Source organism: Mus pahari, unplaced genomic scaffold (assembly GCF_900095145.1).
Source record: "Mus pahari unplaced genomic scaffold, PAHARI_EIJ_v1.1 scaffold_9651_1, whole genome shotgun sequence".
Lineage (NCBI taxonomy): Eukaryota > Metazoa > Chordata > Mammalia > Rodentia > Muridae > Mus > Mus pahari.
The window spans coordinates 19,281-29,986 of record NW_018392770.1 but is presented as its reverse complement, the minus strand read 5'-3'; the positions used below and the strand labels follow the sequence as shown (position 1 = coordinate 29,986).

Below are 10,706 nucleotides of genomic sequence, written 5' to 3'. Positions count from 1 at the left end.
GAATGATGTAATTAGGTGCCCCTGAAAGCAGCAGCCACCTCAGTCTTCTTCCTGGAACAGTGATCTTAAATGCTAGGACTACAGTAATTGTCTTGGCTAAAACACTAGAGGCAGCCACAGTGAACACAATGGCAAATGTGGTCTGTTGCAGGATACAGCTAACCATAGTTGGATAACCAATGTAGAGCAAGGAACAAATAAAACAAAATATGAGGGAGATGAGTAGGACATAGCTGAGAGTTTCATTATTGGCCTTGACTATGGGAGTGTCTCGGTGTTTCAAGAAGACACAGAGTACAANAGCTGTAAGAGAAGAAAAGAATATAGCCAAGCCAGCCAGTGCCATTCCCAAGGGTTCTTCATAATTCAGAAAGGACATAACTTTTTTGAGGCAGTTAGTTTGATCAGTGTTTGCATACTCATCTACCGAACACTTCACACATTGTTCCATGTCTAGTATAAGAGAAGATTGTCAGATTTAATTTTCCAGAATAATCCCAAGATACACAAAATTTATGCTGTAGAAAATCATAATTAAATTACACTGATATATTTTGTTAGATGCAAATAAAACATGGAAGCTGTTTTAGATGTGATTCTAATTTCCAATGCTTATATTCTTTATTCAAGCTTTTCTTCATATTTATTTAATATATTCAAAATATTTATTATAATTTTCAAAACTAAAACTGTACTATTGCATAATATTTGTGTTTCCACAATAATATACCTTAGATTGTTCACTCATAGAATCACACCTTTTTTTTACTTATAATTGTGTACATTATGCAAAAGAACTTAGAAGGAGATGTGTCAGTAAAAAGTATGGTCCTCTGTGTGATTTGAAGCAGATATTTGTACACAGAAACTCTACTACTGCATGTCTCAGAAAAGAACTAACAGCCAACATTTTACTAAACTGTTATATTCCCTGGCTCTATTCATACATTTATTCTTATAAATACTAATATTTAGAGTCTTTAACATTCTTTATGGAAACATATCTTTTAAAAAGTCATCATTAGAGAATATCATTGTCAGTAAAAATTTAGAATTTTGGAATTCGGTCAGATGGATAAATCTACAAAACCAATTCCTCAGTTAAGGCTAGAAAATTATGAAAGAAATTATTTGAAAAGTGTAAGCACTAGAGGACCAGAGAGTTTATTATTGGTATGGATATTCTAGGAAGGTTGCACATAATACACATAAACATCTCACCATAAAGGGCTTCTTAAGCCTCAGCTGACTGAAATCAAAAAACAAAATCATGACACTTTGGAGAAAGGAAGAAACATCATGCAAAATTCTAACTTAGAGAATTATAGATAATGAAGGAATATGGAGAGTAAGTAAAATAGTCTTCCCCTGTGAACCATATACCAAATAGTGTGTGTGTGTGTGTGTGTGTGTGTGTGTGTGTGTATGTGTGTGTGTGTGTGTGTGTGTGTGTGTGTGTGCATTTAAGAGCACTCAATAAAAAAAGTCACAATTTGAAAAAGTGTAAGGAGGTATGTTTGCACATTTTTGTAGGAGAGATAGGGAAAGAAAAAAATGTAATCATATTATAATCTCCAAAATAAAAGTATCATTTAAAAAGCACTGATAAAGCCGGGCGTGGTGGCACACACCTTTAATCCCAGCACTTGGGATGCAGAGGCAGGCGGATTTCTGAGTTCAAGGCCAGCCTGGTCTACAAAATGAGTTCCAGGACAGCCAGGGCTATACAGAGAAACCCTGTCTGGAAAAAAACAAAATAAAATAAAATAAATTAAAAAGCACTGATAATGTTACCTGACAGAGAGATGACATGAAATATCATCACCTAATTTCTCTACAATCAAAAATATTATTTTTAATTGTATTATTTAATGTGTGAATTGTGGTAGGATACAGTATCTCTTGGTTTTACTTATTTGTATAAGCTTTTCTATGCTGTACTCTCATTTATGTAGCATTTATTAAGAAATACCATGATTTAAATAATGGTAAATTCCTCAAAAATAATCTTGACAGAATGTAGTAGATGGAGGTTTTTGTATATTCCTTCCACTCTTATATTTGTAGATTACACAATAGTGTACTGAGTTTTTTCAATCAATTAAGCTAATAGATTAAAGTGAAAAGTGATGCTCTTTTCTATGTACAGAGTCCCTGCATTGAAAGATGTGCATTTGGTTTCATTTTGTATTTCCTTTTTGATTCTGCTAAACAATGTTATCAAAATTGGTAACTACATATATTCAAATACTCCAATTTTTTTTTACCCACTTAAAAATAATCAAGTATTTTGTACACTATCTGAAATCTCTTAAATATAGTATTTAAAGTTTTGGCTACGGCAAAGTGCCCACTAAAGGAGATAAGCAGATATAAATTGGAAAGAAGGATAAAAACGTATCACTATTTTTAGAATATATGATAGAATGTATAATCCACCACAAAATACCACCAGAGATTTCTGACAACTGATGAACAACTTCATCAAAGTGACAGGATTAAAAAATTAACTCAAAGCAATCAGTAGCATTTTTTTTATACAAATGACAAACAGTCTGAGAAAGAAATTAGGGAGACAGCACACTTCACAATAGACAAAAATAGTATAAAACATCTTGGTCTAACTCTTTCCAAGCAAGTAAAATATCTCTAAAACCAGAACTTCATATCTCTGAAAAAAAATTCCATGAAGACTTCTGATGATAGCAAGATCACGCATGCTCATGCATTACTAGGATTAACATATTAAAATGGCCACCTTACCAAAAGCTGTCTACAGAATCAGAAAAAAACCCATTGAAATTCTTACTCAATTCTTCACAGAAAGAGAAAATTTCAAATTCATATGGAAAAACAACCCAGGTCTGCCAAAACAATTCTCAATAATAAATAAGCATCCAGTGAAAATAACCTTCCCTGACCTCAGGCTGCAGTACTGAGCAAGAGTGGAAAAAACAAAAAACAAAATTCAAAACAAATAAACAAACAAAAAAACAAACCTGAATGGGGCTGGTACAGAGACAGGCAGGTTAATCAATGGAGTAAAATCAAAGACCCAGAAGTTAACCCATACACCTATAGATACTTGACCACTGACAAAGAAGCCAAAAAAATATAGTAGAATAAAAAAGCATCTTCAATAAATGACGTTGGTCTAACTGCTGCTCTCTATATAGGAGAATGAAAATAGATCCATATTTATCACCTTGCACAAAGCTCAAGTCCAAGTGGATCAAGTACCTGAACTAACACCAGATAACCTCAATTTAATAGAAGAGAATGTTGGAAATAGCATTCAACTCATTGTCACAGGAGGGAAATTTCCTGAACAGTATACCAGTGGCTCAGGCTATAAGATCTAGAATTGATAAATGGGACTTCAGGAAACTGTAAAGCTTCTGTAAGGCGAAAGATACCATCAATAGGAAAAGTTCACAACCTACTGATTGGAAAAAAATCTTCACTATCACTCGTTCTTACATAAGGCTAATATCCAAAATATATAAAGAACTCAAAATGCTAGCCTCCAACGAATGAAATAACACAATTAGAAAATGGGGTACAGAGTTGAACAAAGATTTCACAACAGGCAAATCTTGAATGGCCTAGAAGCAATTAAAGAACAGTTTAAAGTACTTAGTCATCAGAAAAATATAAATCCAAATGACCCTTATATTCAAATCCAAATGACCCTGATATTCTGTATCACACCAATAAGAATGGCTCAGACCAAAACTCAAATGACAGCACATGCTGTCATGGATGTGAAGAAAGAGGACCACTCTTGCATTGCTGGTGGGATTGTGAACCTGTGCTACAACTCTGGACATCAATCTGGTGGTTCCTCATGAAATAGGAAATAATTCTACCTTAATGCCCAACTAAACCAATCTTGTGCATATACCCAAAATATTCCACAACATAGCACAGGGAAATGTACTTCCAGATGTTCATAGCAGCCTTATTTGTAACATTCAGATGATGGAAACAACACAGATGTTACTCTATCAAAGAATAGGTACAGAAAATGTGGTTCATTTTCACAACAAAATATACTAACTATCCATTAATTTTGTAGGCAAATGGATGGAACTTGAAAATATCATCCTGACTGAGATAACTCAGACCCAAAAGGACATGTACGATATGTACTCACTGATAACTGGATAGTAGCCAAAACGTACAGACTACCTAGGAAACAACCCACAGACATTAAAAAGTGAAACAAACAGAAAGGAACAAGTGAGGATGTTTCAATTCCACTTAGAAGAGGAAGGAAATAAGGAGAGGAGGCAGAGGAAGGGGAGACATGGTGAGAAACTGTAGAGGGAAGGGGAAAGGGGAACAAGTCAGGTATGAGGGATCAGGAAAGAAGCCCACAGAGCCAATAAAATGAACAGAAATAAGAAGCCTGGGAGAGTGGAAGGTTTGGAACCCTCTAGAAAGTACCAGAGACTTGAAAGGTTAACTACTCTCGGGACTCATTTGTGGTAACTTTAGCAAAAATGCCCAGCATTGTGGAGAGGGAACTCTGCTTCAAGGAAGATAAATGGGGGCTCACGTTGGGGTATAGGGTTAGTAACACATAGTTCAAATTTCTGACCCAGCATTGTTCCTGTCTAAACAAAATCTGCAAGGAAAAATGGAGAAGAGACTGAAGGAAAGACAGCCCATTGACTGGCCCAACTTGGGTTCCATCTCATGGGGAAGAGGACACCATGGCCTGACACTATTACTGATGCTATGATGTCCTTATAGACTGGAGCCTGGCATGAATGTGTTCTTAGGGACCTATCAGTAACTTACTGAGAAAGGCAGACACTTACACTCAACTGAAGTAAGGGAATCCCTATGTTTGAATTAGGAGAAGGATAGAAGGTGAATCAGTTATTGATTATGCAGGAAGATCAGCAGGCTTAACTAATCCAGGTTCCAGGGAGCTGCTAGAGACTGAGCCACCAAACAGCAGCATACATAGGTTGTTCTGATGCCCTGGTTGGGGACAGATAGCATCATCCTAGAGGCAAGGGAAAAGAATAGGATGAAGATTTATGGCAGGGGAACTGAGGGTGGGCAACAACAATAACAACATAACCAAGTACATAAATTTGTTGTATTTTCAAGCTTCAAAAGTGACAACCCCTACTCTTCCACAGGCCACACCTGTCAGAAAACCAGCTAGGCTCTCAGTAGACTGTTCCCACTCTGATCACAATTCTCAGGGTCTCCCCTAGGCTTGCAACAAAAATAAAAGGACAACTTCTGTTGTAAAAAGTATTTCAATCCATGCCAGCTAGATGTTTCTGCTCCAACTTTTATTACTGAGTTCCAGGATTTAAACACACACATACACACAGACTTTATATTTTTAATAAGCTTTAATAAGCACTAGACATGGAAGCTGCCTATCCTCTGAGGTGTTAAAATATATTTTCATATCTAAAATGGAGAATTATTACCTACCACTAACCATGTTTCATCTGGGCTGCTCAATAGACATTGAGAGATTTCAAAAAATCATTACGTCTTACTCCAAAAGCCTATAATACACAAAGTTGGAAAATCTGAATGAAATTGATGATTTTCTACATAGATATCACTTACTAAAGTTAAATCAAGATCAGTATACTATTTAAATAGTCCTAAAGAAATATAAGAGGTCACTCAACAAAGTAAAGCCCAGGTCCAGATGATTTTACCATAGAATTCTACCAGACATTCAATGTAAAGTAAATACCAATGCTGCTCAGTGTATTCTACAAAATTGAAACAAAATTAACCCTGCCAAACTATTTTTATGAAGCCATAGTAACCTGGCTAACAAAAATACATAAAAACTCAACAAAGAGAATTTCTGGCCAATTTCCTTTAAGAAAATGATGCCAAAATTCTCAACTCACAAATTATTGTGAGCTTTGGATGTCCCACAACAGAAGAATGGATATAGAAAATGTGATTTGTTTACACGATGGAATGCTATTCAGCTATAAAGAACAAGGACATCCTAAGTTTTCCAGGCAAATGGATGGAACTAGAATATATCATCCTGAGTGAGGTAACTCAGATCCAAAAAAATATACATCGTATGTACTCACTAATTAGTGGATATTAGCCAAAAAACAAACACACAAACAAGCAAAGAAACAAAGATACACTCCACAGAATTTAAAAAGCTTACAAGCCCAAGTGAGGATGCCTCAGTCCCATTTTGGAGGGAAAAGAAAGCCATCACAAGTGTGGAGGGAGGGAGGGACGTGGGAGGGAAAGTAGACAGGGTGGAAGAATGGGTGAGAGAGGGGAACCTCATATGGTATTGGGTTAGGGAAAAGGACTGAAGCCTTGATGGGCAGCAGAAAGAATGGAAACAGGCAACATCGGGAGATAGGAAGTTGTGGGGGACCCTCCAGATTGCACCAGAGACCTAGGAGGTGAGAGACTTTCAAGACTCAAAGGGAGGGACCTTAGATAAAATGCCTAACAGTAGAGAGAGGGAACTTATAGAGCTCACCTCCAGCAGGAAGACAGGACATAAAGTGAGGAAGAGGGTGGCCATTCCACAGTAACAACTGTGACCCATAATTGTTCTGTCCAAAAGCACTACAGGGATGGAAATGGAGAGAAGCCTGAGGAAAAGATGTTCCAGCGACAGGTCAAGGTGTGATCCAGTTCAAGGGGACAACCCGAGGCCTGACACTACTGAGATAATTGAGCACTCACAAAAAGGGACCTAGCAAGACCCTACTACAGAAGACCCAGCAAGCAGCCAAAAGAGTCAGATGCAGATATTTACACCTAACCAATGGACAGAAACTGCTTACCCCTGTGATTGGATAAGGGAAGGGCAGAAAGAAGCTGAGGAAGAGTGCAACCCTGTAGGAGGACCAGCAATCTCATTTAATCTGGACCCCCAAAATCTCTCAAATACTGGACCACCAAACAGCATACATAAGCTGATATGAGGCCTCCAACACACATACAGTAGAAGACTGCTTGGTCTGTATTCATTCAGAGATGATACACCCAGGGATGTACTCAAGAGACTAAGGCCCCAGGGAGTTTAGATATCAGGTAGGGTGGGAACATGGGAACAGGTGGTGGAGAGGATGTATGAGATGTGGAATTGTCAGAGTATGGACAGGGTGGGGGAGGGGTAAAATATGGATTGTAAATAAAATAATAAAAAAATAAATTTTTAAAAGGTGAATAGAAAAAGAAGAAAAAGAAATAAGAAGAGAGAGAGAGAATCCAAATAACGCAATTCTACTAAAATCAGTGGTGAGACAGGGTTCTGAAACTTTCTGTATCTGTTCAACTTAGTACATGAATTTTTAGCCAGAGCAATATGACAATGAGAGGAGATGAAGATGATACAAACTAGAATGGAGTAAGTCAAAGTATAGCTATTCACAAGTGATAGGATAGTATAGATAAGTGATTCCAAACATCGACCAGAGAAGTGTTGCAGCTGAAAAACACATTCAGCAAAGTGGATGGATGGAAATTTACCACAAAAAAGATAGTAGCCACATTTTAAATAAACCAATAATGAGCTGAGAAACAAATTATAGCAACAATACCATTTATGATGCACACACAAAATATAAAATAAAACACTAACCAAGTAAGAGAAAGACTTACATCACAAGAACTTACATTCTCTGAAGAAGGGAAAATATCAGAATATGGGAAGAGTTCCCATGCTCATTGATTGGTAGGATTAATAGTAAAATATGCCATACTGACAAAAGCAACTTATAGATTCAACAAAATTATGCAATTCCCATCAAAATACTAACAAATTCTTTATAGAAAGTGATCATAAGTGGGGAGGGGGGTACTTGAGAGGGAAAGTGGATGGGGTAGGGGGACATTGAAGGGGGAGCAGGGAACCTGATCTGGTATTGGGTTAGGGAAAAAGACTGAAGCCCTGAGGGCCTGCAGAGAGAATGTAAACAGGCAACCTCATTAAATAGGAGGTTGGGGGTCCTCCCAGAATGCACCAGAGACCAGGGAGGTGAAAGACTCCCAGGGCTCACAGGGAGAGAGTGACCTTTGATGAAATGCCTGACAGAAGGGAAAGGGAACTTAAGAGCTCACCTCCAGCAGGAAGACAGGACATCACATGAGGGATGGGGTTGCCATCCCACAGTCACACCTCTGACCCATAATTGTTTCTGTCTGAAAAAAATTACATATGGACATGGAGAGGAGCTTGATCACAAAAAAAAAAAAAAAAAAAAAAGGCCCAGTGACAGGCCCAAAGTGTAATCCAGCTCCAGGGGAGGTCCCAAGGCCTGACACTATTACTGAGGCTATGGAGTGCTCACAAAAAAGGATCTATCATGACTGCCCTCTGAAAGACCCAACAAGCAGCTGAAAAATTGTTTAAAAAACAATTCTTAACTTCATACAGGAAAGAAAAAGGGAGAAGAAGAAGAAAAAAAATAACCAAATAGTATAGTTTTAAAAAAATCCTGAACATGAAAAAACTTCTAGAAGAATCAGCATCCCTCAAGCTATTTACAGAGTAACAGTAATTAAAAATACATGATATTGGTGTAGAAAAAGACAGATTATTCAAAGGGCTGAATATAAAATCAATATATAAAAGCAAAGCCCTATGGATATTTGATTTTTGACAAAGAATTAAAAACAATACAATGGACACATGAAAGTATCTTTAACAAATAGTGTTGCTCTAACGGGATCCATTTTTGTTACCACGAACAAATCTCAAGTACAAATGGATCAAATACCTCAACATGAAAGTGTATACACTAAATCTAATGGAAGAGAAGGTAGTAAACAGCCTTGAACTCATTGGAACAGGAAACAATTTTTTCTGAACAGAACATCAGTTTCCCAGGTTCTATGCTCAACAATTGGTAAATAGGACCTCCTGAAACTGAAAGGTTTTTGTAAGGCAGAGGCAACTGTCAATAGGACAGCCTACAGATTGTAAAAGTGTCTTTCCCAACCCTAAATATGACAGAGGGTTATTATCTACAACATACAAAGAACTCAGGCAATTAGACATCAACAAACTAAATAACCCAATCAGAAAATGGGGTACTGAGCTAAATAGAGAATTGTCAACAGAGGAATCTTGAATAGTGGAGAAGCATTCAAAATAAAAAAAGTTCATCATACTTACTCATCAGGGAAAAGAAAATAAAAATGACACTGAGATTGCAACTTATATGCATCATAATGGCTAAGATCAAAAAATTCACTTGATAGCATATTCTTGTGAAGATGTGAACACAGGGAAACACTTCTCCATTGCTCCACATGCAAGCATTTAGAAACTAAGCCATCAACTAAAAAGCTTACATGAAGTGGGTCAAGGTCTACTTCAAATATAACAGATACACTGCTCAAACTCCATAATTTCTTTATCTGCTGTCAGTGGGAGAGGATGAGCCTAGCATTGCAGAAACTTTTTGTGCCAGGGAAAGGGATAACCACAGGGAAACCACCTCTCAAAGATGAAGTGGGTGGTGGTAGTGGTAGGGGTTGTTTGACATGGGGATCAGGAAGGTGCAACATCGGGATCAAATAAATACATAAATTGATTAATTATTTAATGAATTAATTAAAACCAGAACCAAGTTATATCCATTATTTCCCTATTTATTCATTAAAGTACTTAGTGTTTTAGCTAGAGCAATAGGACAATATGTAGAAAATAAAGTCAAAGCATCATTTTCACATAATATGATTTTAAACACATGTAGCCCTAAATATTCCATTAGAGAACTCCTGCCGCTGATACAAAATTATCAGCAAAATGGCTGGATACAACATTAACGCACACACGCACTCACACACACATACAATCAGTAGTTTCCCTATACACAAATGAAAAATTGACTGAAGAAGAAATTTGAGAAACAACACTCTTCATAATAAACTCAAATATTTTAAAATTCTTATGGAAACTTATGCTAAACAAATGAAAGTCTTGTAAGGAAAATACAACTGTAAAATCTTGAAAGGAAGTAATTTAAGTACTATCAGAAAGTAGAAAGATCTCCCAAAGTATTGTGTCAGTTGAATGACATAGGAAAATAACCATCTTTCAACTTCAACATATAGATTCAAAAACCCCATCAAAATGTGAACCTACATTTTTACAGACCTTGAAGGAATATTTCCTAATATCATGTGACACCTTGAGCACTAAGAGAACTGCTGGATGAATCACCATTTCCGTTTTCAAGTTGTACTATAGAACTATATTAATAAAAGTTGCATGATATTGGCATAAAACTAGGTGTATTAATCAATGGAATTGAATTTAGGATGAGATAAATTCACATACCTATAGATCCTTGATAATGCATAAAGAATTCAGAAGTACACACTGGGGGACAAAAACCTTCTTTATGAAATGGTGTGGGTTAAATAGGATGTCTGAATATAGAATATAAATCGATCCATATTTATCTCCATACACAATTCTCCTCCATAATTGGATCAAAGACCTTGACATAAAACTAGACACATTTTACTTGAGTGTAACAGAATGGTCAAAAGAATATATTGAAAAGCTGGGCATGGTGGTGCACACCTTTAATCCCAGCACTCGGGAGGCAGAGGCAGGCAGATTTCTGAGCTCAAGCCAGCTTGGTCTACAAAGTGAGCTCCAGGACAGCGAAGGCTACACAGAGAAACCCTGTCTTGAAAAACCAAAAAAAAAAAAA

General features: G+C 36.8%; 1 protein-coding gene across 1 annotated transcript in view; it reads right to left on the bottom strand.

Annotated features, from left to right (window-relative positions):
• Window position 1: 1 nt before the first annotated feature.
• LOC110315164 (vomeronasal type-2 receptor 116-like) overlaps window positions 2–10,706 on the bottom strand; it is a gene marked incomplete at its 3' end in the record, with an annotated part of 22,767 nt that continues 12,062 nt past the window's right edge. The window contains exon 6 of the mRNA XM_021189290.1: window positions 2–453. Within this exon, the coding sequence (XP_021044949.1) occupies window positions 2–453 (452 nt within the window). The remainder of the gene's footprint in view (window positions 454–10,706) is intronic.